Raw genomic sequence first — 26,314 nt, forward strand, 5'->3', positions numbered from 1 at the left:
CCCCAGAATTATAGGTCTGAATACAGGGCTTCCCCGGATCCCATCCACGCTGACTGTCCACCTGGAGACGGTCTTTGTCCAGCTCTGCACACTGAAAGAAACAGCGATGAATGTGAAGAGTAACAAAAGAAATTGGGACTCCTTCACCTCGGGCACAATGAACTGTGTAAAACCTCACGGCAAGAAGCGGTTCTCGTGAAGGAGGGGGGGGAATCCGATGCCATAGAGGTCGGATCCAGGTTCACCCTGAACCGAACCCGGGCTCGACGCTGCCTCTTTGGCTGTGGTGGTTTCGAAGTCCGTAATTGGGTCGCGCAGAAAGATCAATAAATCTTTTCGGACATTTTGATAATTTGGCTCACGATTGATCATTTATAACAGTCATCAATATGCTGGAACGCGTCCAGCCTGGCTCGGCCGTGGCGGTGGCTCAGAGCTGCCTGATGCTGGCCAGGGGGCTGTTTACAGACGCGAACGAGATGGGCTGCTGTAGCTAAAGCTTCCTTTTGCAACTTTCCCTAAAACCCTCTAATTATCCCTCTAATTTTGTAGATTCCCACACTGTCATGGGGAAATCTCATCTCCAGGCCCTGCACTGTGTCCTGAGGTGACTTCATGATTCTCGAATCCCTATTTGTCTGTGTCGCTCAGAAATAAATTTTGCACCTTTAGGATTGGTTCTGACAGGGAATAGGGGGTCAGAAGAAGAAGCACAGAGTTTATTTTCAGAAAACTGCACTCTGTCCTCCTCTCCACATTCCTGCTGCGCTTCAGTGTTGTCTGCAGCAGGGACAGGCAGTGGGACAGAGCTCTTCTTTGCTCTTAGTTACTTTTAGCTAGCTGAGGCAGAGAAGATCTCTGGGCTGTGGGGTTTTCTTTTCCTTTTCCTTGGAGCTGTTTAAACCTGTTCTGCACTGAACAGCCCGAAGAGCACCGGCAGCTCCAACATTTGGCCCAGCAGACCAGGCCTGGGCCTGAGGGACCGATAAGAGATTAAGTGAGCCAAGCTACAGCTGACAAAGGGGACTTTCTGAGTTTGCCATCTCTTTTGGAGCAGCAATAGCTTTTATTGTGGAATATTGTTCCATATTTTCTGCTGATGAATACTTTGCCCCTTAAATAAAAATTTATTTCAACTTTTCTCCACGGAAATGTTTTTCTGAACCAGCTGCGGGAGGGGCCGCTTGAATTTGCTTTCCAGAGGAAAACCCTTGAAAGGTTTTTCTCCCAGAGTTGCCCTAAACCAGGACACCCTGCGATCCTTGCCGAGGCCCGGCTCTGGGCGGAGCCGCTCCCGGCCAGCCGGGCTGGCTCCGGGCGCTTGGAAGGGATTGTGTCGGGGCGGCAGCTGCGGCCTGAGGGAGCCCGGGCTGATCCTGCGCTGCCTCCCTGCGCTGCCGGCCCCGGCCCGCTCGCCCGAAATGCCCCCGAGGCCCGGCTGCTCCGGCCACGAGGGCTCCGGCCTGCATCCAATAAAAAGCTGAATTCATCCATCCTTAGGAAGAAAAAAGGACTCTGCCAGGTCCCTGTCAGTGCCAGTGTGACGGACACGAGCCACAGAGAACCAGAATCAGTTCTGCTTTTCATTGCCTCCTTGCCCATACCTGCATCCAGTCCTGGTGAGGGGGATGCAGGGAGGCTGCTGAGGGACACAGGGCTGCAGCCAGGCCCTCCTGTCCTGCCCCCACACCTCCCTGCCAGGACATCAGCCCCAGCACAGCACTTTTCATGGAATCCCAGAATGGTTTGGCTGGGAAGGGACCTCCAAGCTCATCTTGTTCCACCTCCCTGCAAGGGCAGGAACACCTTCCACTGTCCCAGGCTGCTCAAAGCCTCATCCAGCCTGGCCAACTTCCAGAGGTGGAAGTGTCAGCTCCTGTCAGACAGCAGGCCCTGACCTGAAACCCCAAACTTCTTCCAGGGAGCTGCAGCACCACCCCAGCAGTGGGAAGGCAGGAACCCGGGCAGGAGCCTGCCCAGGCAGCCCCAAAATGCTGCTACCGACAGCAATGAGGCGCTGGTGGCTCCCAGCAGCTCCATGTGGCTGCGCTGCCCTCTGGCACATTCTAGCACCGTAGAGGTCGTAAATCCCAACTTAGGAGGGGTTCATACACCAGATCCTCGATGAGGACTGTGGTTCTGCAACGGCATTAACAGGTCCTGACAACTCCCATCATCTCTGTGTTTATTGATGCCACTGTCCAACATGAGATCTGACAGCACCAGGAAGGAGCCCGGCCCGCTCCAGGGAGCTGGTGTCACCAGACCAGCCCCATCCCAGCCCTTAGGATGGCTCTCTCCCAGCCACAGCCCAAGCTCAGGAGCTGCAGCCAGGACGAGCTGGGATCCCCAGGAACTGAGCTGCTACAAACTGGAGCTCAGACCAACAGCAGGGGGATGGATCGTGTCCCACCCACCCCAGCAGCAGGTGCCCAGGAGCAGGGAGGTCTTTCCTTGGAGCCAGCCTGGAGCTGCTCCTCCCCCGGGCAGGAATCCCACCGCTCCTGCCATTGAGGAGGGCGCGGTCCATGCCCCCGGCAGCGGCTCAAGGACAGCAGAGCAGTTAAACACAACAAGGTCTTGCTCTCAGTCCCTGCTGGCCCCACATCAGGCAATGGCCAGACTCACAGCACCCCATGTCCTCGGGGGCAGCAGGGCCAGCCCCGGTGGGAGGATTGAGCGCTGGGGATGAGTGTTTGGGGGAGCCTTGTGGAGGGGTCCTACCAGAAAAAGGGTCTTTTACTGCAACTAGAATTTTATTCTATTGTATAATTCAGGAGTGCATCACAGCCCCGCGAGCCGGGCAGGCACCTATCAGTGCTTCCAATCTAGACACACGCAGAACTTCCTCATCAGCTGCATCTGTTAATTACTCACCTCCCCCCCGGCTGGAGCTCCTCCTGTCATATCCAGCCCGGACCGGAGCAGCGCCTCCACAGAGCTCCTGGACAAAAAGTGACTGTGCCAGAATCAGCCTACAGAGCAGTTAACAAAAAAAAAAACAAACCAAACCGAACAAACAGAAAACAAACCCGAAAATAAAATCTTGCCCATCCTTAGGTTGCTTATCAAATAAAAAGTTCCTCCACATTTATTAAAAAAAACCAAACAGTAGATTTAAAAAGCAGTTACGAGTCCTACTCTGGCAAAACACCCTGTGTACAGGTTTCTTTTGTTGGTGGTTTGTTTGCTTGTTGGTGAGGATTCCCCCTAAATCAGCTGCTTCTGTTAATTTTTTTAATATATATAATCTTTTAATTTTGCCGCGCGTTGCTTGCTTTAATTCATTAATTTATTTCCAATCAGCCGAGTCTCCACCAGACCAGCGGCGCTACCACACAAAGCTTCCTTGATGTCCATGCCCTGAGCCGGGGTGGGGGGAGATGGATGGAGGGAGGGTGGGAGAGATCAGTGGAGGAGAAGGAGGACGAGGAGGAAGGGAGGGATGGAGGGAGGGAAGGAGAGGAAGCCTCGGCAGCCCCTCACTCTCCCATGTGCGTCCTCAGGTGGTACTTGAGCGACTGCTTGTAGCGGAAGCACTTGGTGCACTCGGTGCAGGGGTAGGGCCGCTCGCCGGTGTGCGCCCGCTGGTGCTCCAGGAGGTGATGCTTCTGCGTGAAGTTCTTGCCGCACTCGGTGCAGTGGTAGGGCCGCTCGCCCGTGTGGATGCGCTGGTGCTCCAGGAGGTGGTGCTTGCGGATGAAGCCCTTCCCGCAGACGGCGCAGGCGTGCGGGCGCTCCCGCGTGTGGATGCGGTAATGGTTGGTGAGCTTGGACTTCTCACTGAAGGTCTTCTCGCACTGGCTGCACTGGTAGGGCCGCTCGCCGGTGTGAGTCCGCTGGTGCCGCAGCAGGTGGGAGGGCCGGGTGAAGTTCTTGCCGCACTGGGGGCACAGGAAGGCCATCTCGTTCTTGCCCGCGTGGATCCTCTGGTGCATGAGCAGGCTGATCTGCAGGCGGAAGCTCCTCCGGCACTCGCCGCAGGTGAAGGGCCGCTCCCCGACGTGGGTGATCTGGTGCTTGCTGAGGCTCGACTTGTGGCTGAAGCTGCTCTCGCACTCGGAGCACTTGTAGGGCTTCCCCGGGGGCGGGGGCCGCGATGGGGGCTTGAGGCCGTGCTCGGGGCGCCGCGGGACCCCCACGCCGCGGCGCGTGTGGCTGCGCTGGTGCAGCAGGAACTGCTGCTTGTTGCGGAAGCTGAGGTCGCACTCGTGGCACTCGTAGGGCCCTTCCTTGAGGTGGTTGCGCTGGTGGATCATGAAGTTGATCTTGAGCATGAAGCTCTTGCCGCACTCGGGGCAGATGTAGGGTCTCTCCCGCGTCCGGTTCCGCTGCTGCCCGCTGGCCGGCTTCATGTCCCCGGAGTCCCTCTCGCAGGCCGACGGCTTCCTGACGCGGGCCAGGCTGCGGGGCTGCGCCTTGGAGCTGCACTGCGCCTCGCAGCCCAGCCCGGCCTCGTGGCTGGGGAACGCCGGCGCCTCGCTCCGGCCCGAGAACATGGGGCACGGCTCCAGCGTGTCAGGGTCATCCTCCTCCTCCTCTTCCTCCTCCTCTTCTGTCTTGATCACGATCCCATCCTCTGAGGGGGAAAATCAAACAGCATTAGGGTCGTTGGGTGGGACGGGGTGGCCTCTTATACCTCTGGGTGCTACAGAAACACCTGCATGGGTTCCTGCAGCTGTTTGTGCACTGGGAGCCAGCCTGTGCCACAAATGGGGCTGCAAGTGGAGCCCGGAGTGCTGGGATGGGCCATGTGCCCCCAGACATGGAGCTCAGACAAATCACCCCAGCCAGGCTCCTCTGGAGGGTGCGCTCCCACTGCCTGCCAAAAGGTTTGGCAACTTTGAGCTGCTGCAGAATGTGAGGGATAAAAGCACCATTGGTTCACCAGGGCTTGGGTGACTGAGTGATTTCAGAGCAGCTCCATCTGCTGCCCTTTCACTGGACTGCAACAACACCACTCGACAGAAACAGCACGGGGCTGCCAGCTCTGCTCTGGGGACAGCACAGCCCGCCTGGGACTGTCCCCTTCCCTCAGCCCTGCTGCCATGTGGTGTGGTGAGAGAGCCAGCCCTCTCCTTCCCAGAGCGCCCAGCAGCGTGGATGCAGTGCATGGAGCAGCGATGAATGCAGGGATGCATGGCAGGATGAGGCAGCGATGGAGCACGGATGGATGCAGTGGATGGATGGCAGCGATAGATGGCAGTGATGGATGGCAGTGGATGGATGCAGCGATGGAATGGCTGGTGCAATGCAGCGGATGGATGGCAGCGGGATGGAATGGCAGCGGGGTGGATGGCAGCGGAGGATGGCAGCGGATGGAATGGCAGCGGAGGAATGGCACGGATGGATGCAGCGGGATGGAATGGCAGTGGGATGGATGGCAGTGGGATGGAATGGCAGCGGGATGGAATGGCAGCGGGATGGATGGCAGGGGATGGATGGCAGCGGGATGCAATGCAGTGGATGGATGGCAGCGGATGCAGGCAGTGGGATGGATGGCAGTGGGATGGAATGGCAGTGGGATGGATGGCAGCGGGATGGATGGCAGCGGGATGCAATGGCAGCGGGATGGATGGCAGCGGGATGGAATGGCAGTGGGATGGATGGCAGCGGGATGGATGGCAGTAGGATGGATGGCAGTGGACGGATGGCATGGGATGGAAGGGCAGTGGGTGGATGCAGTGGGACGGATGCAGTGGATGCAAGGCGGGATGGATGGCAGCGGGAATGGCAGTGGATGATGGCAGCAGGGGCGCGGATGGAATGGCAGCGATGATGGCAGTGGGAGAATGGCAGGATGGGCAGGGATGGATGGCAGTGGATGGAATGCAGTGGGTGCAGTGATGGATGGCAGTGGGATGGATGCACGATGGATGCATGGGATGGAATGGCATGGAATGGAGCAGGGATGATGGCAGCGAGTGCGCGATGGATGGCAGGGATGGATGGCAGTGGATGGATGGCACGGATGGATGGCAGCGGATGGAATGGCAGCGGGATGGATGGCAGCGGATGGATGCAGCGATGGATGCAGGATGGATGCAGTGGGATGAAGCAGCGGTGGAGCAGTGCGAGGATGGCAGCGGATGATGCAGCGGGATGGATGGCAGTGGGATGGATGGCAGCGGGATGGATGGCAGTGGGATGGATGGCAGTGGGATGGATGGCAGCGGGATGGATGGCAGTGAGATGGATGGCAGCAGGCCAGGCTCCCCTTCGTGTCACCGAGGCCGGAAGCGAGCCGGGGACTTTGTTTGGTGACAGCAGCCATCCCAGGGACACATGGCAGGACACACAGCCAGCACAGCCCAAGGAAAGGCTCACAGGTCATCCCCCATGTCACCCCACACTGGACTGTGAGCCAGGCCTAAATGCTCTCCCAGGAGGAGCAGTTACACTTTCCCAAGAAAAGGAAACCGATGGGAGCGGATGTCTCAAAGCCATGGCCCTCTTCCCTCTGAGGAAGGGAAAACCCAGGTCCTTCTGCCTGCCCCCTCTGTGGGCCTGGGGGCTCAGCCCCCCATCCTGGCAGCACAGCCACAGCTCCTGCCCAGCCCCACCAGCCGGCCCCATGCCCTGGCAAAGGCAGTGGCTCTCAGACAAGGATCAGCTTCAGCCCCCTGGTGGCTTGGCTGGTTTCCCTCACAAAGCCTTGAGCAGACCACAGCACCCACAAGACGGAGTTGAGGCCCTCAAGAGCCCAACTCTCTGTGTCTTGGTTTGTGTTACACCACCACAAAGCCGTCAGGAGGAAGGAACCCACCATTCCCAGCCTCTCATCTCCCTGCTCTCCCATCCCCAGCCTTACAGCACATCTGTAGGACTTGGCCTGTATCTGCCACTCCACCAGCAGAATTCTACACATGAAACACTCAGTGCCATCTTATCATCTCTCCACAAATCACCTCTTCCTTCCCCTTCCCTCCTGGGAGCTCACAAATCACAGAGCTCCAGCCACATTCTTCCCTACCCTTATCCTGTGGAGCTGCCCTGAGCAACTCCCACATGTGGCAACCTGCAGGACCTCCCACATTCCTCCAGCAGTGTCCAGTGTGCAACCATCCGCTCCTCCACACCTCACAGCGACCTCCTGCCCTCTGCCACAGCGGGGTTTTGGGAGCAGGGCTCCCTGGGGCTCTCACAGAACACAGCCTGAGACACATCTTCCCTTGCTCTCCACGGCTAACCAGGGCTTTTCCCAGACTCAGAGGGCTGGGCAGTGTTTGCTCTGCTCCTGAGCAGGACAGGAGCCCTTGGAGACCACGTTCTGTGTCCACCATGGACGTGCTGCCTCTTCCTCCAAGCTCAAGGCGTGACCAGAGCCACTCTTGGAAGTCACTGCACCCAGAAACTTTCCTTCTGGTGCTGGTTTTGGGGGGGAATTAACTCCTCCTGTCCATCCAACCCCTTCCCCACCTTTTCCTAACCCACCACAGCCCCCAGGCCTCCAGTCCCTGACACCCCAGGTGTGCAGAGCCGTGTCCGAGTGCCTCACCTGTGCAGCCCCCGTGGTGCACGATGACCCTCTGGATCTCGCTGAAGTCGGCTCCGTACTCGGAGGAGTCGCCCAGGCTGGTGCCCGGGAGGTCCCTCGGGGGGGACACGGAGCCGTAGGGGCTCTCACAGGCCGCCTCCTCGTCGGGGCTCTGGAAGCTGCCCTCGGACTGCCCCGACATCCCGTGCAGCTCGGGGTTCTCGGGGCTGTCTTCAGGAAGGAGCTCCTCTGTTTTGATCACCACCCTTATTCCAGCTGCAGCAACGAGAAATTCCCACCTGCCATCACTCCCAGGAGCCAGAATGAGGGACCTGCTCCCAGCAATCCCCGCTGGCTCCAGCTGCTGATCCCACTGAGGGGTCTCCCTTCTGCTCTCCCTTCAACCCCTGCCCTTCACCCATCCCTGCCACGCTCCCAGCTCCAGCCCAGGACCCTTCACAGGCACAGGGAGCTCGCTCCACCCAGCCTGGGGCACCCCTCAGCCACCCCACATCTCCCAGCTGCAGCTCCACGTGGGTCTGTGATTTTCCCCTTCCCACTGGCCTCAATTTAATTTCAAGATCCTTGTGATGGAGAGCACAAGCAGGGCGTTGGTGTGACCCCACATCCACAGCCTGGAATCAGGGATGACAAGTGGAGGTGACACCAACTCTTCCAGGCCACCTCCTTATCTCCTTAGCTCCCTTATCACAGAGCAGGAGCTGCTCTGGGACTCGGGGTCACTGGTGCCCCATTCCCAGCCCAGTCTTGGCCCTCACCATCCCATCTCCCTGCACACAGCCTGGGACCAGGCTTCCCTGCCTGGGAGGATGCTCCAAGGATAAACCCAGGCACCATCCACGCAAAGAGAGGGTGGAGGATTTTCTGGGTGGATGGGATCTCCCAATGGGACCCAATTCTCTGTCCTTGCTGGGCACACTGGCTCCCTGAGGACCTGGTCTGGTTGCAGATGCTTCCCTTGCTGGGAAGGGCTCCCAGTGCCCAACTCTCCAGGCTCTGCTTGCCCTGGTTTCTATGTTGAGCTGTAGCTGGACACCAAACCTCCAATCAGCCCAATTTATCCCATTCCTAGGCAAGGCTTCTCGTGATAAACCACATCAGCCACAGCTCCCAGCAACATCTGCTGCAGCCTTGGGATGAGCAGCTCCTGGGAACACAACCCAGGGCTGCCCTGGTGCCCTGGTGCCGCCTCACCTGCTGTGGCATCAGTAATGATCTCACTCTCCTCCAGGTCCTGCTCATTCCTGCCCCGAGATTCCTCCCCTTGCTCGATCTGAGACAAAACACCAGGTTTGGAAATTGCATAGTCTGTTGAGAGACAGAGGGGTGGGAGAGAGGAATTACTGCACTGGGAATCTGATATTGGCTTCCACCTCTTCCCAGCGCGCGGGGGACACGTGAGGACACTCGGGAACATCCACGGGTGCAAAATCCTCTGAAGGGGTGCAGGGGCTGGTACCCACTGCACACCCAGAGGATGCAGGGAAACTCTCCCAACAGCCATGGGGAAGGAAGGAGCATCAAGGTTTTGGATGGCATAACTGTGTCTGGAAGAGGTTTGGGAGGTCTCCACCCCACCTGCCCAGAGGGCATCCCTCGCCCAGCCAGAACACCACCACAGCATGAGCTGGAATAAACCCAGACTGAAAACATCCTCCTGTGTTCTCAAGCCTTTAAAATGGGACATTTGGGTCTCATCCAAGGGGATCTCCAAGGAGGAGCCAGAAGGAGCCTCCTGTCCCTCAGAAGGGCAAGGACACCCCGTATTTACCCAGGGAGATCAGAGACTCGTAGTTCCCCTTCATCACATTCTTGTAGAGCTCCTTCTGCCACTCCTCCAGCTTCTCCCATTCCTTGTCATTGAAATAGACGGACACGTCATCGAAGGTCACCGGCACCTGCAATTCCAACACTGCCTTCAAGCAGGAGCCTGGACACAGCCAGGCTTCAGCTCCTCCGAGGCCAGCCATGAGCTGCTTTTTGCATTTAAAACAACTCCGGGGTAGGAATTTCTTTGGGAATAAATGACTCAACCAAATGGATGGTTCCTGATGGTGAATACAGACTGGGATTTCCCCAAAGGACCCTGAGCTCCCCCTCTCAGTCCCCGCTCTCTGCAGGGAGATCAGGCTTGGGGGACCACAAGGGAGAGAAAACCCAGGAGCTGGGCTGGACTCATCCCTATGGATGAGCTGACGTAACTCCCGGATTCAATTACCCCAGAACTCCAGGGAAAACTCTACCCAGGCCCACAGGGCTCCCCATTATCCCTGGTTACTGTGTGCCCACCATCTGCAGCTTCCCAGCTTGTTAGCCAAGGAATAATTCCTAAGGATAAATTCAGGATGTGCAAACTGTGCCGTGCTGGAGTGGAGCTCTTCAGAGGGAACACAGCGCTCCAGTTCTGTCCCCCAACTGCACTAATGGGGTGTCAGGGTCTGAACCCACCTTTTCCTGATCCTCTCAGCTCTCTCCACAGATACTCCCTCTCCCATGTCATACATGGTCTCATTTGCACACTCTTTCAGCAGGAAGGCTGTGAAATTCAAGTAGGAGCTGAATATTGATGGTGGGCTCTTTCCAGAGCCATGTCCAGGGAGCTCATCTGCCTTCCTGAACCCCAAAGCTTCCCCCTTCCCTGCAGCAGCAGCTCCCACTTGCTCCTTCCCTGGCCTGGGAGACTCTGCAGCATCAAGGTGGTCAAAACAGAAAAACCACAAAATCTGCAGGGTTTCTAGAAATTGTGGCCAAAAAAAAAAAAAAGAACAAAAAAAGAGTCAACGGCCCCAGGCCTGTGCAGCGCAGTGGAGCAGAACTGAAACCTCTGGCCTGAGTACCAGGATGTCCTCCCAGGCCTCTGTCCCTCCGTATTTCAGCCCCAGCAGGGGATGAGCTGGGAAGCTGCAATGGGGAGCTGCAATGGCGAGAGAGGCTCACCTGAGCAGGGGCTGTCCCCGCTCACCCACCCTGGGCCGGACCCCAGGGAGCATTTCGGGTGCAGCGCCCGCCTCCGCTCCCCAGGACACCGTTACCTTGGGGACTTCCCCCTTCCTGCCCGGGGGCAGCCGCAGAATCCAGAAGTTCCTGTTCTTCAGGAGGTTCTCCATGTTCTCCAGGCGCCGCTGGAGCAGCCCGTACTCCTGGATGAGGGTGCCCAGTGCCGCACACTTGCTCTCCAGCTGGTTCCCCAGCTCCGCCGCCGTCTTCTCGCAGTCGATCAGCTTCTTCTCCGCCATCCCCGTCCGACCCTCCAGGTCCAGCAGGCGGGTGGAGTGGGAATCCACCTTGCGCTCCACCGCCTGCACGGCCGCCACCACGGTCAGGGACAGCTCAGCCGTCTGCGTCTCCCGCTCCGAGGTGCGCTCGGGGCCGGCCGCCGGCCGGAGGGGCGAGGGGCAGCGCGGCGGCCGCGCCGGCTCCGGCGCCTGCGGACACAAGGGCGCGGGGTCAGGCCGGGGATGCCCCCAGGGGGACAGGGACCCTCCCGGGGTGATAGAGACCCGCCCTTCCCCGGTGTGACAGGGCCCCCCGGGCCGACGGGGACATCCCCGGGGCCATGCGCACCCCGCGGGGGGGCCGCGGCAGGGCCCGGCGCTCGCCGGGGCGGCGGGGACGTCCCCGTGTCCCCGCTAAGCCGCTTACGGCGGCCCCGTGCCGGTCCCACGGGACGGGCAGGACCCGCGGCGGCGGGGGAGGGGGGAGGTGACAGCGCGGGGCCCGGAGGGGACACGGGAGGGGGGGGGGCGCGGGGTGACACGGGCGGGCCGAGCCCCGTTGCCATGGGCACGGCGAGGGGACACCCGGGGGGCTGCGGGCGCCCCGTCGCCATGGGGACCGGGCGGTGACACGGGAGGCGGGGGCGGCGGCGGGTCGGTCCCGGGGGGCCGCAGGGCCCGGCGGCGGGGGGGGCGGCGGCGCGGCGGCCGAGCAGGCCCGGCCTCGACGGCAGCGCGGGCGCCGCCGGCCGCGGAGGCCCGGGCGGGTTCGGCGCGGCGCCGCCGCCCCCCCGGGGCCGCCCGTCCCGTCCCCGCCCGTCGCCCCGGGGGGGCGGCCGCGGCCCCGCGCGCTGACAGCGCCCGCCGCCCGCCGCCCCCCCCGCCCGCCGCGGCCCCGACGGCGCGGCCCGTGAGCCCCGACGTGCGGCCCGCGAGCCGCGGGCGGGCGGTGCGCGCCGGGCCCGGCCCCGCGCCGGGCGGGCGCCCTTTACCTGAGCGGGGGCCCCCTCGGCCATGGCCCTTTGTTCCGTGCCCGGGGCCCCGGGGGCCGCGGCCGGGAGGATCCAGCGCCCGCTCGCTGCTTCACCTCCGCCCGCCGCCGGGCATCGGGCTGGGCGCGGGGCGGCGCGGCGGGGCGGGGGCGCGGCGCGGCGGGGGCGGGGCGGAGGCGGCGCGGGCCTAGCGGGCGGAGGCGGCGGGGCGGGGGCGGCGGCGGCTCCGACACCGAGCGCGGCTCCGGGTCCGGGTCCGGGTCCGGCGCTCCGGCCGCGCCGCTGCCCCGCCGCGCCGCCAGGGGGCGCTGCCGCCGCCGGACCGCGCTCGGAGCGGGGCGGAGCGGGGCGGGCGCGCGCCGCACAGCGCCCCCTGGCGGCCCGACGGCATCAGCGCCCCGCCCCGTCGGGGCCCCCCCACGGCACCGCCCGCACCGGGAACCGCGGGGACCGAGGGGGGATTGTGGGACCGTGGGCGATAATGGGGACCGGGGGGACTGCGGGGACCAAGGGATTGGAGAACTGACGGGGCTGGGGCCGTTGGCGGCACTCGGGATTGCCCGAGGAGCTGGGCTGGCAGCGGGGAGCCAGGGGGGACGGGGGGACCGAGGAGTAACGGGGTGCGGTGCGAGGTGACGGGAGGGGCTGGTTTGACTGGGGCGAGCGAGAGACTGCGGGGGGCTCGCTGCGACATGGCGGGGCAGGGGAGGGACCAGGGGGTCACTGTGGAGGCCCCGGGGCGGCTTTTCCGGCCCCGCCCGTCGGGTCCCCGCCGCCCATCTCTGCGGGCTCGGAAATGGCGGCCGGAGGCGGCGGCGCCGTGGAAATGGAGCGACCCCTCCTCTCCCACCTCTCGGCCTCCCCGCCGGACCCGACCGCAGCATCCCATCCCATCGCATCCCCATCCTGTCCCGTCCCATCGCATCCTATCCCGTCCTCTCCTGTGCCATCCCCTCCCGTCTCACGTCATCCATTCCTATTGTCTGCCATCCCACTCCATCCTGTCCTGTTCTTCCCGATCTTGTCCTGCCCCATTCTGTCTATCCCACCACGCCCTGTCCCATCTGTGCCCTCCTGTCCCACCCATTCTCGTTGTCTCTCCATGCCCCGGCCCATCCCATTCCATACACCCTGGCTGATCCCATCCTGTCCCATCCCATCCCATTCCATCCATGTCTCATCCAGTTCCATCCCATCTTATTCCATTCATCCTGTCCCACTGTATCCTTCCTTATCCCATCTCGCCAGTGCCATCCCTGCCTGCTCTGGCACAGCCCTTGCACACCTTGGGGGGGAAGTTGGTGGCACTGAGCACAGGGAAGGGCAGGAATCCCTTTGGCTTGTGGGAAAAGGGAGAGGACAAGTGGGATGGGTCACCCAGGCTTAGGGGGGGACAGGAGTGTGGCAGCAGGTGGGGACCCCCAAGAAAAGACCCCCTGTCCAAGCCCCTCCTGGGCTGTACCAGGGATCCACAACCCCTGTCCAGGGCTGATCCATCAGGAGGGGACACCAGGAGCAGCTCTGGAATTCAGGGGTGTCCCTGGCTGGGGTTTGTACATCCCAGTGCACAGGGAGTGCCTGACCCTGGCTGAGGGACTCCACGCTGTCCATGTGGAGATGGGTGTGCAGCACCAGGTGTGGTTGTTGCCAGGAGTGGAGTGAGCAGGATACAGGGATACAGCCGTGTCCCTGGAGTTCTGTGTGCCTGTGACCAGCCTTGTGTGACCACAGAGGGACACTCGTGTGTCCCCAGGGTGTCCCTGTGTGCTCAGAGCTGTGCTCAGCCTCACCCTTGGCAGCACCCACTCTCCCCAGCCTGGATCCCACGGGCTGTTCCTTCCCTGAGCTCTTTTCCCTCTCTCTCTTTCTCCCCATAATCCATCTCCAGCATCTTCATGTCCATGTGGGGCAGCCCCATTCCACAGAGTGGCTCCAGAGTGTGGGGGATTCACTGGGGGAATTCACTGGGGTCACTCAGAGTGTGGGGGATTCACTGGGGGGGATTCACTGGGGTCACTCAGAGTGTGGGGGATTCACTGGGGTCACTCAGAGTGTGGGGGATTCACTGGGGTCACTCAGAGTGTGGGGGATTCACTTGGGGGGATTCACTGGGGTCACTCAGAGCGTGGGGGATTCACTGGGTCACTCACTCTACCCCCCCGGGCACCCAGCACGGGTTGGGGTGGCTGAAGGACTCTGGCACTCCCTGGTCTCTGTGGACCCCAAGTGCCACATTCCCATGGTGGCTGTGACCTCAGGGCTGCCCTCTCCCCTCCCACACCAGTCCCAGGCTGGAAGAACCCCTGGGGCTCGCTGGAGCTCGGGGGGTCTCTGGTGGGGAGAGGGAACTCTCTGTGTGCTGGGCTCTGACAGGGAAGAGCCTGAGGAATGCTGGGCTGAGAGGGAGCCTGGAAAGAAAACCCCAGTGTGTGGCACCAGCTGGGCACCCTGTGAGGCCCCTTCCAAGCCATCCCTTGATGCCATGATCCCAGCTCCAAGGTGGCCACAGCCACCAGTGCTTCTCCCTGTCACCACGGATCCAAGGATTCCTCAGCTGTCCACAGCCCCATCTGTGTGTGGCACAGGCACAAACCCAAATCAAGTTAAAACCACCAATCCCAGATGCAGCATCCCAGAGCAGCCTCCTTTGCCAGGCTTGGCTCTCCAGCTCAGCTTGGTTTGTGCTGTTCACTGCTCCACAATCACCTGGAAAAGCTCCTGAGTACCAGGATGAGGGAGCTCCACAATGAGCTGGAAAAGCTCCTGAGTACCAGGATGAGGGAGCTCCACAATGAGCTGGAAAAGCTCCTGAGTACCAGGATGAGGGAGCTCCACAATGAGCTGGAAAAGCTCCAGAGTAGCAGCCAGGAGCAGGATGAAGGAGCTCCACAATGAGCTGGAAAAGCTCCAGCCAGGGGCAGGATGAAGGAGCTGCAGGTACTCACAAAGGGCTGACAAGGAATTCAGAATGGAAACACTGTATTGACAGACTTTACAAAAGTTATTACAAAACAAGGTCACAAACCAGCAGCTGACAATACAGAGCAAAGAGACACCACGTACAGCCACCTCAGAACAACACCAACAGCTCCAGAAGTCATCCAATATTTACACAAACAGCTGGAAAACTCCGGGCGGTTATCGCATACATGGAAGTGTTTTAGAGCAACTGTGAAATATAGTGTCACACCTTTCCTTGTAGTATTATCATCATCATAATTAATAATAATAATAATAATAATAATTAATAATAATAAGACTACTTCTAGGTTAACTAAAAACCAAACAGCTCTTTACAGGGGTTAGGAGAAGCTGCTTTCACTCGTCTGACTTACCTGAGTGAGACCAAACCCAGTTAAAAAATAGAAATAAAATCACCTTCATTTGTCAGGAGTCTGTGTGTCGGCCCAGCGGCGCCGTTCCCTCGGGCCAGAGGGGAACCACAGCCCGGCTGGTGCCAGTGACACCTCCAGAAGCTCGGAGACGCGTCCTCCTCGTGTGAGCGACCCCAGCACGCCTCCGCACGCTGCCCTTCCCGACTCCTCCTGCTCCAATGTCCTCAGCCCCTTCTCCTGCACCTGCTTTATCTCACCCCGCTCTTTGCCACGCTCTCCTCTCCGCTTTTGCGCCTTCCACAAATCCCACGTCGCGCCCCGATCGCCTCTCTCTGCCTCGCCTCTCTCTGGCCTTCATCCCAGTCGTGGCCTCGCAGCCTTGGGGACGCGGCGACGCAGCGGGAGCGGCCGGCCGGGAGCGGCGCCTTCCTTCCCTCCCTCCCTCCTCGCGCTTCCAGCCTTGCAGTGAAACGAGTGGAAAAAAGAAAGCGAAAGCTTGTCACTCCTGAATATGCACAAAGATAGGTGGGGGAACACCTGCTAAATACGGAGCCCAGAGAATCGCTCGGGATCGTTCTCTACGGGCAGAATCCAACCCTGCGTGGGGAACAGCGAGCGCGGGGCCTGCGCCGCGGTGGGAGCGCCACGGAAGCCCGCGGGGTCCCAGAGCCGCCTGGGCCGGCCGAGCAGAGTCTTTAAGAGGAATTCCTTGGATGCTTCACCAAAGCGGGCTTCGTAGCATGACCACATGGATTAGCTGCGATACAAGTCACCTGCCATCATGCTGCACGTCCACCTGCCAGACCGTCACGGTCACCGCGAGCCCTCCTGCCCCGGCCCCACCACGGCTACTGCTTAGTCTCTTTTTTCACGCAGAAATGGTCGGTTTGGGTGCCCGCCGAGCCCAGGTTGTGCTGGGAATCCTCGCCGGGCCGCGGGTTGCGCGAGTGGATTTTCTGGTGGCAATTCAGGGACTCTTTGTAGCGGAAGTGCTTCCCGCAGACGGGGCACTGGTAGGGGGTCTCCCCGGTGTGCACCCGCCAGTGCTTGAGCAGGTGGTCCCGCCGGATGAAGCTCTTGCCGCACTCGGTGCACTGGTAGGGCCTCTCCCCGGTGTGGATGCGCTGGTGGCGGATGGCCTTGGAGAGGTCTCGGAAGTCCTTCCCGCAGTAGGTGCACGTCAGCGGCCCGTCGCCCTTCCCCGTGTGCAGCTTCTGGTGCAGGATCAGACTCACTTCCAGGCTGAAGCTCTCCTTGCACTGGGAGCAGGTGTAGGGCCTCTCCACCATGTTGTTCACCTGGTGCCTGACGAAGCCGTACTTGAAGCCCGAGCTCTTCTCCCCGTCGGGGCGCTTGGAGGCTTTGGAGCGGGAGGGGCCCTGGCCCTTGGCTTTGGATTTCTGCCGGAAGCTCTCGCCGCGCTCCAGGGACGTGCAGGCCTCCTCGCTGGCGTGCGCCTTCTGGTGGGTGGCGAAGAGCTGCTTGTCCAGGAAGCTCTGGCCGCACTCGCAGCAGATGTAGGGCCCCTTGTCGGCCGCCGCCTCCTCGGGATCCTTCCTGGCCAAGTCTCTCCCGCGGCGCACCGAGCGCCTCAGCCCGTTGCCCGTCGCCGTTCGCTGCGGCGGGGCCGACCCGCTCTGGCTCTTGCTGCTCGACTGCATCTCCTCCTCCTCTTCCCACTTTCCTGTCAACGACCTGGAAAGCTCCAGGCGCTCGGAGCCTTCCTCATCGCACGGCTGTTCGTCTGGTGGAGCAGAGACACCGGTGTCATTTGGGCAGTCAGGGATTGGGGGGTTACTCACTCAGCGCCCTTGGGACACGGAGGATCTCTGCTGTGCACACCCAGCTCAGAGCCTGGCACTGACGGGGCTCTGAGGCCGGCTGGGAGCACCTACTCTGTCCAGAGGGATTGGACTTGGAATCTTGGAATTGTTGAGGTTGAAAAAGGCCTCGGAAATCATTAAGTCCAGCACTGGCAAGGCCACCCCTGACCATGTCCCCAAGCGCCACATCCACACGGATGTCACATCTCTCCAGCAATGCAGACTCCACCACTGCTCTGGGTGGTCCCAGTGTGTAACAGGCTCTTTTAGGGAAGAATTTTACCAATTTCCAACCTGACCTTCTCTGGCACAGCCTGAGGCCCTTTCCTCTCCTCCAGTCCCTGTTCCCTGGGAGCAGAGCCTGACCCCCCTGGCTGTCTCCTCCTATCAGGGAATTGTGCAGAGCCAGAAGGTCCCCTCGAGCCTCCTTTTCTCCAGGCCGAGCCCCTTTCCCAGCTCCCTCAGCTGATCCTGGTGTTCCAGACCCTCCCTCAGCTCCACTTCCTTCTCTGGACACACTCCAGCAACTTCCTGCCTTCAATTATATTGTAATATAATATTATATATATAATCTAGCTATAGATAGGTAGCCAGAGCAAAAAAGAGGGTTCCTGAAGCAGCACAGGTCTTTAAGAACTTGTGCTTTAGGATAAGCCCAAAAAACAGAGGAAAAGGGAATAAAACTTCTTTTCTTTCATGGGCTTGGGCAGTGCCTGAGGGTGAAGAATCTCCCATGGTATAAACTGACTCAAAGCAACTTTCTGAAAAAGCATCATCCAGAAAAGCTGAGCTGCTCCTGGGAACCAGGCCGGGAGGCCAAAAGCACATCTAGGCAAGGGACACTTCCCAAAGCAGCTCAGTGCACTCACATGTACCAGGGACCTCCATGCTCTCCTCTTCCTCAGAGCCTTCGTGGCTTTCAGCCAGAGTCTCTTCATATTTACCCCACGAGCTGTCATCGGGCCCAGGGAAGAAAAACTCTGTGCAAGAGGAAAGAGCAGGAGTTACACTCCAACCTCCCAGCTGCTTTAGAGGATTCCAGGAGAGATGGATGCATCAGGTGCGAGACAAGCAGGAAAGCAAAGCCCCCCCTGCACCTGAGGAGAGAGCTGACAAAACAGAACAGCCCCACATCTGCCTCCACGTCCCCCCTGAGTGCCAGGAACCTCGTGGCTCACCGGTGGTGGGGTCTGTGGGGGTCTCTCCTCCCTCAGAGTCCTCCTGATCCTCCGCGTTGGGATCCTCTCCCTGCTCAATCCGTGTCAGCAGGTCAGGCTTGGAAATGGCAGCGTCTGCACATGAAAAGAGGATGAGGATGTTTCCCCTGCCCTGGCGGGAGAGAGACTCTGCAGCCTTTGCCCACCAACCTTCCTTCTCTGGGGAACGAACGAGAGAGGCTTGGGAAGCTGCTCTCAGCCCTCTGCCCCGCTCACCTCGCGTGGCCCTGGATGCAGGAGCACACTCTGCTCAGGTGAGCAGCGCCTCCCAGCCTGCAGCGTGAGGAGGACAGGAAGGAAAGGCAGCCAGGCTTACCTGCAGGCTCTCCTGTCTCCTCCTCTGCGCTAAGGTCCGCGGATCCATTACAATGGGGGCGTCAGCTCGGGGGCAGCAGCAGAGCTGCCAGCACTGCCCTCCCCGTGCGGTTCCCTCCAGCCAGGACCGCTCCGTCCTACTCGTCCGAGTCCCGGGCTGCTCGCGGATTTTGGTGGGGGAAAGGGGACAATCACCATCTCTCCTGGGGCGGAGAGCAGAAAACTTCACTTCCAGACATGTGGGAGGGAGGGAGGCCCTGGGGGTTAATCTCCACCTCTGCTGCGGTGGATCCGTTTGCCTTACACGGGAGCCAAAGCCCTAAACCTCATTTCTCAAGGGAAACCTCGGGATGAAGCACAGAAAGGTGCTCCAAGCTCCAGGCTCAGATCCCCAGATCCCCTGAGCCTCAGGAGCAGGACACAGGACTGGTTTGGAGACAGGAGACTGGGGGCTGTGGTTACCCTTCCCCTTTCTCCCTGGCACACAGGGACTGCAGGAAACTTCTGTTCAAAGAAATATACGGGGAGAAAAAAGCAGAAAAGGCCTGGATTGGGCAGAGCTGGATGGCAGGGAGGCAGATGAGCCTGGGCTCAGCACAGGGAAGTGTCTGGCTACCAGGGATGGTGTCTGCACTCCCAGCCCTGGTCCAGCCAAGGCAAGGTCATTTCTGGAACACACTGTGAAGGGAAGGCGTTCCCCAGAGGGAATTCCCGCAGCCAGGACTGGCAGGAGCGAGCGGAGCGCGTTCCTTTGGCAGGGAATGCACTGCCCCGAGCTGCTGAGGGGAAAGCAGGAGGCAGAGCTCAGCCCCAGCCACTGCTCCTCCCCAGCTCTGCCCCAGCAGAGCCCGCAGCACCGCGAGCAGGACTGGCTCCCTGGGGCTGGACAGAGCACCCGGCAAACGTCACTTCTCCCTCAAGGGAGAGGAAAGGGAAGTGTGCACAACTCCCCACGGAAAGGAGGGCTGGAAGGAACCTCAGGGGCAGGGCACAGGGCACAGGGCACCCTCTGCTGCCCTAAGCAGCCAGCGGGCTGATGCACCCAGCGCAGTGGATCTGTGGACCTTGGCGTGACAAAGGAACTTCCCTCTTCCCCAGCTTTCCTTGGATTGAGGCTCCTCTCACTTGCCCTCCTCCTCCTCCTCCTCACAATCCCAGCACTCACAGGCTGCGGGGACCATCAGGGAGCCACCGTCCCTGCGGTGACACTCATGACATCCTTCCACCCTCGGCGTGGCTGTGAGGGCTGAACTCGCAGCCAGGGCTGTGTGACACCTCCCCAGAGCACAGCACCCCTCCCTGACCCTGCAGGACACAGGTTCCATCCACCAGCTCCCAGGAAAACTCAGTGCCAGGAGGCTGAGGGCCAAGCCAGGCCTGTCATTACCCATGGAGATGACGGCCTCGTAGTTGCCTTTCATGATGTGCCTGTAGAGCTCCTTCTGCCACTCGTTGAGGCTCTTCCACTCCTCCTCAGAGAAGTTAAACGAGGCGTCGTTGAAGGCCACGGGGACCTGCAAGGAGCAGCACCACCACAGGGTTTGTTTTTCATTTAAGAAAACACCTGGGGATGTTTTCTCACTCAATTTTCTCGCTCAAACTCCTCAAGTGTCGTGCAGACAGGAACATCTGCTCCTTCCCACGTCCCTCATGCCTCAAGGGACACGACAGGGATTTCCCCTGTCACCTCCCCCTGCTCAGCCTCCTCCTGTCACTGCCCCGTGCACAGGGCCTGGCACAGACTCCTTTTCACTTCCTTTTTGACACAATTCTGCTGCTCATCACCTCTGAACAGCCCCTGGGGATGTTCCCAAGCCTTCCCAGTTACACGGGTCTGAGCCACAAAATTCCACGTGATCCAAACACAGGAATTTGTGACATCCCTCCCAGATCACACACGCATGAGTACAGCATAACCAACACAGCAGGACCTGTGCTGGTGCTTCTGGGTACTGAAGGGAGGACAAGGCTCTGGGGGAGCCATGAACAGCTCTCAGCACTGCAGCTGTCCCAAAATGGGACTGTGAGTGCAGGGATCAGGCTGTCACTGCGGGAGATGGGGCTGACAGTGCAGGGATCAGGCTGTGAGTGCACAGGATATGGGGCTGTCAATGCAAAATTTAGGGCTGTCAATGCAGAATATGGGGCTGTGAGTGCACAGGAGATGGGGCTGTCAATGCAGAATATGGGGCTGTGAGTGCACAGGATATGGGGCAGACAGTGCAGGATATGGGGCTGTGACTGCACAGGATATGGGGCAGACAGTGCAGGATATGGGGCTGTGACTGCACAGGAGATGGGGCTGACAGTGCAGGATATGGAGACAGTGCAGGATATGGACAGTGCACTGGAGATGGGGCTGTGAGTGTACAGGAAATGGGGCTGTCCAAGGCATGGGGCTGTGAGCTCAGGATATGGGGCTGTGAGCACAGGGCACGGGGTTCTGAGCCCAGCAGACGTGCAGAACAGCCCCGTTTTGCAGCGGGGAGCAGCAAACCCAAACCGTTACCTTGGGGACTTCCCCTTTTGCCCCCGGGGGCAGCCGCAGGATCCAGAAATTCCTGTTCTTCAGCAGGTTCTCCATGTTCTCCAGCCGCTTCTGCAGCTGCCCGTACTCCTGGATGAGAGTGCCCAGCGCCGTCCACTTGCTCTCCAGCTGGTTCCCGAACTCCACCGCCGTTTTCTCGCAGCCGATCAGCTTCGTCTCGGCCATCCTCATCCTGCCCTCCAGGTTCATCAGCTGCGCGGCCTGGGTGTCCACCTTCCTGTCCACGGCCTGGATCTCGGTGACCAGCGTCAGGGAGATCTCTGCGGCCGGCAGCTCGGCCTCGCCGCCGGGGCCGTGCTCGGGGGCGGCCAGCGGCTGCTCCAGGCCCAGCTCCTGGGGCTCCATCATGCACTCCAGCTCCTGCGGGGGGAACGCGCGGGGCTGAGCGCGGGGACGCGCCCGCAGCCCGCGGGGGGGGCGGGACGCGGGGCCGGCCCGGGGGGCGGCGGCCGGCGGGGGAGGCGGGGGGCGGCGGCGGCGCTTACCTCAGCGGGGGCCCAGTCGGCCATGGCGCGGGGGGCGGCGCGGGCGGTGCGGGGCGGCGGCGCGGGCGGGCGGCGGCGGGGCCGGGCGGCGGCGGCGGCGGCTCAGCAGCGGCGGGGCGGAGCGGCCATGCCGAGGGCGCGGGGCGCGCTGGGAGCGGCGGCGGCGGCGCCCGGCGCCACAGCGACCCCCGGCGGCGGGCGGACCGCGCGCCCATTGGGCGGTGGCGCGGCCAATCGGGGGGCGGAGCGCCGAGGGGGCGGGGCCGCCCGGCGTCACGCGCGCTCCCGCCGCCGGTAGCGGGGCCGCGCGAGGAGGGGGCGGTGGCGGCACCGGGCGGGACCGAGCGGGACCGAGAGGGACCGAGCGGGCGGGAGGGGACGGGGACAGGTGCGGCAACGCCACCGCGGCCCATTGGGGCTCGGCGGCCCCGCCACCGGCCCCGCGGGCGCCGCCGACGCCGCGTCCCGCCGCCCGGCCGCGCGTCGTCATCCCGGCGCGGCATCACTCAGGCACCGCCATCCCTCGCGCTGCTGAGGCCTCGGCGGGAGCAGCTGCCGCCGCGTTTCCCGACGACCGGGACGGTGCCGGTGCCATGAAGGAGGACCGCCAGCATCCCGTCGACCTGGGTGAGGCACCGGGGCCATCCCGGCTCCGCTCCCGGCACTGCCGGTCGTGGCCTGGCCACGAGAGAGACCGGCACTCACCGGGTTGATACCGGGAGCAGGAGGTCACGGGATGGCTCTGGGGTCACCACGGGACCACCCGGTTGCCTGTACCCATCACCACGGGCAGCCAGCCCTGGCCTGTTGTGACCGATGTCATCTCTGGTGGCATGTCCTTTGGCATGGCCAGTGGCATCACCCGCTGTCCCTCCTCTTGTCTCTGTGACAGGTTACGCCATCACCAAGCCCGACATCCTGGCCGAGGTGGAGCGAGGGGACGAGGGGGTGGCGGCGGCAGCGGGGCGCTACGGGGAGCGCCAGAGCCCCCGGCCACCCGCGGCACCGGCCGGTCCCTCCCAGGGTGAGCGGGACACGGGGACGGGCGGGATCGGGGCCAGGTGGCACCGGGAGCAGGAGTCGGGCACCGGCCCGGATCCTGCCGAGCCGGGGGCTTGGGCCGCTCCCCAACGCGCTCCCGTGTCCGCAGGGGACTGGCAGGGGAAGGAGGTGAAGAGCGAGGACGGGGTGTCCCCACCGCCCCGCTCGCCCCCGTCCCTCCACGCCGGCCCCGCCGACTTCCTCGTCCCGCTGCGGGAACGGGGCTGCAGCTACTGCGGCGTCCTCGAGCCGGAGGCGAACCCCGGTGCCGGTAACGGGGGGTTCATCGCCGCACCGCCCGCCTTCGAGAGCCGCCGCTGCCGGCCCGGGGAGCCGCCGCTGGATTGTGCCGAGTGCGGCCGAGGAGGCATCGGGCACAAACCGGACCTGGTGCGGCACCGGCTGGGGCGCGGCGCGGAGCTCGGCTACGCCTGCGGCCGCTGCGGGACAGGCCTCGCCGAACCGGCGGGGCTGGGGGCCACGGGCAGCCCCCACCGGCCGGGGCCCTGCACCGGGCGCTCCCCGGGCACGGCGGAGGGAGCCACGGCGGCGGCGCCGCGGAAGGAGCGGAAGGAGCTGTCGCTGACCGAGAAGGTGCGCGTGCTGGAGATGCTGGAGGGCCCCAAGGTGTCGCAGAGCGAGCTGGCCAAGCGCTTCGGGGTGTCGCAGCCCCAGATCTGCCGCATCATCAAGAATAAGGAGCGCATCCTGAGCGAGTGGCACCGCAACGGCGACCCCGAGCGCAAGCGCAAGCGGGAGGGGAAGGACGCGGCGCTGGAGGCCGCGCTGCTGCGCTGGGTGCAGGGTGCCCACGCTGCCGAGCTGCCCGTGGGCCGCCCGCTGCTGCAGCTCCGGGCCCGGCACCCGGCCCGGCCCGAGCCCGAGCCCAGCGGCGGCTGGCTGGCTCGCCTGGGCGCTCGCCACGGCAAGAAGCCGCCGGCGGAGAAAGGGGACGCGGAGCAGCCCACGGCGGAGCACTGGGCCGGCACGGTGCTGCCCGGGCTCCTCCGCAGCTACGCGCCCGCCGAGATCTTCGCCTGCGGGGAGACCGCGGTGCCGCTGCCGGCCGGCGCCCCCGGTAACGGCGAGAGCCCCGGCGAGCGGCTGACGCTGCTGCTGTGCGCCAACGCCAGCGGCTCGGAGAAGCTGCCGCTGCGGGCGGTGGGGGACAGCCCCCGGCCGCGCTGCCTGCGGGGCGTCAACCTGGAGCAGATGCCGTGGAGCTACCGCGCCGGCGGCCCGGCCGGGCTGAGCGCGCCGCTCTTCGCCGAGTGGCTGCGGGAGTTCAACGAGGGCATGCGGCGGCGGGGCAAGAGCGTCCTGCTCCTGCTGGCCAAGCACGAGGCGCACCCCTACCTCCAGCTGTCCAACGTCCGGATGGTTTTCATCCCGCCGGCCGCCGCCCTGGCCCAGCCCCTGGACCGCGGCATCGCCGGCGACCTCAAGGGCCACTACCGGCGCCGTTTGCTGCGGTGGCTGCCGGCGGAGCGCGGCGCGGCCCAGCCCAGCCTGCTGGACGTGCTGCACATGCTGGCGCAAGCCTGGGGCGACGTTCACCCGGGGCTCATCGCCGGCTGCTTCCGCGCCGCCGGCTTCACCCCCGACGCCGGCACCGAGGCCGTGTCCCTGAGCTCGGCCCCCGGTTTGCTCGGCCGGGAGCGGCCGGAGCGCGACGGGGACGCGGCGGAGGCGGACGGGGACGAGGGCACGGCGGAGGGCGAGGACGCGGGCGAGCTGGCGGCCGTGCCGCCCTGCCCCTCGGAACGGGAGGTCTGGAGGAGCCTGGCCACGCTGCGGCGGTACCTGGAGTGCCAGGCCACCTCGCCGGACCTCTTCCAGGCCTTCTACGAGCTGGAGGACGCGGTGCACATGGTGTCAGCCGGGGCAGGGCGAGCCTTCCTCGGGGACAGCCCTCCCCAGCAGTGACCGGGCAGAGGGGCCGGTGCTCCTTGGGGCTGTCACCGCCCGGCCCGGCCGCTGTTCCCCGCAGCTGAGCCGTGGGGGTTGCAGTGGCAGCGCTGGGGACACAAAGCTGCTGCCAGTACCTTCTCCCAGGAAGGAAGGGGACGATGTGCAGCTGCTGCCAGCGGGGATTTGCCCTGAGTGGGGCAGTTGTGACTGCCGTGGGGGGGATGTGGGCGGTGCTGGGGTGTCCCCGTGCTGGGGACAGCAGCTCCATCCCACACGGGAATCGGGTGCCTCCGGCTGCTGTCACCACGTGGTGCCTGGAGGATTGTTACAGGCATTAAAAAGTTGGAATTCAGCAAAGCCAAGCACGGGTGGTTTTATTCTGCTGTCACATCTGCTGGGAGTGGGGCAGAGCTCCCCGGGGTTTCCTGGAGCAGCAGGACCACCCCAAACCCCCCTTCCCCTCCTGGGGACACCGTGGTCCCCACAGCCACCCCGAGCTGTGCCATCCCCACCCGGGTACCAGAGCCGTGGCAGCACCTGCGGGCAGTGGGGAGCTGGCTGAGCACCCTGTGCTGGCTGTGCCAGCCTTGGTGGCACCCTGGGGTCCCCTGCAGAGCCCCCCGTGTGCACTGTGCACCCTGAGGTCCCCGAGGTCCATGTCTCTGCTGGACTGCAGAGGGTCAGGGGCAGCTGGAGGCCACCAGGCAGGGACAGAGGTGTCCCCACAGGCCCAGGGGTTACAGGGATGGGGCCCACAGGGGGATCCCCACATGGATACAGGATCACGGGTGGGCATGAAGCACCCGGGGGAGGGGGGTGCAGCAGGCGGGACCCCCACAGGGATGCACAGCTACAGCTGGGAAAGGGGGGGACACAGGGGCTCCCCACGGGAACACTGTCATGGGGGTACATGGGGTGCACGGGGGTGGGACCCCCGTGGGATGCACCTTCCCGGGGGTGCAGGGATGGGGAGCATGGCGGGATCCCCACGGGGACACAGCCCCACAGGGGTACCCGGGGTGCTCTCGGGAGTGGGGTACAGGGATGTATCACCCCAGGGGGGACCCACGCAGGGATGCATCCGCGGTGGGTACCCGCTGTCCCCTTAGGGTGGAATGCAGGGATGTCCCGTCCCTTTGGAATGTCCTGTCCCGGTGTGATGTCCGGTCCCGGTGGGCTGTCCGGTCCCGGTGGGCTGTCCCCTCCCGCAGTGCTGTCCCTCCCGAGGGGCTGGCTCTTCTCGCTGTGCTGTCCGGTCCCGGTGTGCTGCCTCTCCCGCTGTACTGTCCGGTCCCGGTAGGATGTCCCGGTGTGCTGTCCCTCCCGGGGCTGTCCCCTCCCGGTGTCCTATCCTGTCCCTCTGTGCTGTCCGGTTTGCTGTCCCCTCCCTGTTCGCTGTCCCCTCCCGGGGCTGTCCGGTCCCGGTGTGCTGTCCTCTCCCTCTGCGCTGCCCCTCCCTGGGCTGTCCCGGTTCGCTGTCCCCGCTCCCCGTCCCCTCCCGGTTCGCTGTCCCTCCCGGTTCCCTGTCCCCTCCCGGGGCTGTCCCGACTCCCCGTCCCCTCCTGGAGCTGTCCCTGTTCCCCGTCCCCTTCCGGGGCTGTCCCGGTTCGCTGTCCCCGTTCGCCGTCCCCTCCCGGTTCCCCGTCCCCCCCCGGTTCCCCGTTCCCCCCCCGGTTCCCCGTCCCCTCCCGGGGCTGTCCCCGTTCCCCGTCCCCTCCCGGTTCCCCGTCCCCTCCCGGTTCCCCGTCCCTTCCGGGCTGTCCCGGTTCGCTGTCCCCGCTCCCCGTCCCCTCCCGGTTCGCTGTCCCTCCCGGTTCCCCGTCCCCTCCCGGGGCTGTCCCGGTTCGCTGTCCCTGCTCCCCGTCCCCTCCCGGTTCCCCGTCCCCTCCCGGGGCTGTCCCCGCTCTCGGTCCCGCCCCCGGCGGTTCGCGGCG

The 26,314-nt window shown here is 63.1% G+C and overlaps 2 protein-coding genes across 2 annotated transcripts in view; one reads left to right on the forward strand and one right to left on the reverse strand.

Annotated features, from left to right (window-relative positions):
* Nucleotides 1–2,735: 2,735 nt before the first annotated feature.
* Nucleotides 2,736–26,314, reverse strand: part of LOC135444062 (uncharacterized) — a 36,340-nt gene continuing 12,761 nt past the window's right edge. Inside the window, exons 16-32 of the mRNA XM_064705174.1 lie at nucleotides 23,193–24,320; nucleotides 22,982–23,146; nucleotides 22,627–22,940; nucleotides 21,943–22,106; nucleotides 21,429–21,529; nucleotides 20,905–21,303; nucleotides 19,783–19,909; nucleotides 18,042–18,155; nucleotides 17,733–17,843; nucleotides 15,893–16,784; nucleotides 11,801–12,278; nucleotides 11,277–11,705; nucleotides 10,531–11,127; nucleotides 9,270–9,396; nucleotides 8,693–8,806; nucleotides 7,499–7,753; nucleotides 2,736–4,579 (exon numbers count right to left, since the gene is read on the reverse strand). Of these exons, the coding sequence (XP_064561244.1) occupies nucleotides 3,483–4,579; nucleotides 7,499–7,753; nucleotides 8,693–8,806; nucleotides 9,270–9,396; nucleotides 10,531–11,127; nucleotides 11,277–11,705; nucleotides 11,801–12,278; nucleotides 15,893–16,784; nucleotides 17,733–17,843; nucleotides 18,042–18,155; nucleotides 19,783–19,909; nucleotides 20,905–21,303; nucleotides 21,429–21,529; nucleotides 21,943–22,106; nucleotides 22,627–22,940; nucleotides 22,982–23,146; nucleotides 23,193–24,320 (6,612 nt within the window). The 3' untranslated portion in view covers nucleotides 2,736–3,482. The remainder of the gene's footprint in view (nucleotides 4,580–7,498; nucleotides 7,754–8,692; nucleotides 8,807–9,269; nucleotides 9,397–10,530; nucleotides 11,128–11,276; nucleotides 11,706–11,800; nucleotides 12,279–15,892; nucleotides 16,785–17,732; nucleotides 17,844–18,041; nucleotides 18,156–19,782; nucleotides 19,910–20,904; nucleotides 21,304–21,428; nucleotides 21,530–21,942; nucleotides 22,107–22,626; nucleotides 22,941–22,981; nucleotides 23,147–23,192; nucleotides 24,321–26,314) is intronic.
* TIGD3 (tigger transposable element derived 3) lies at nucleotides 21,744–24,731 on the forward strand. Its single transcript, XM_064703728.1, has 3 exons — nucleotides 21,744–22,055; nucleotides 22,321–22,452; nucleotides 22,579–24,731. Exons 1-3 carry the CDS (start codon nucleotides 22,022–22,024, stop codon nucleotides 24,393–24,395), a joined length of 1,983 nt encoding a protein of 660 aa, XP_064559798.1. The 5' UTR covers nucleotides 21,744–22,021; the 3' UTR covers nucleotides 24,396–24,731.

Source organism: Zonotrichia leucophrys, chromosome 2 (genome assembly GCF_028769735.1).
Source record: "Zonotrichia leucophrys gambelii isolate GWCS_2022_RI chromosome 2, RI_Zleu_2.0, whole genome shotgun sequence".
Classification (NCBI taxonomy): Eukaryota; Metazoa; Chordata; class Aves; order Passeriformes; family Passerellidae; genus Zonotrichia; species Zonotrichia leucophrys.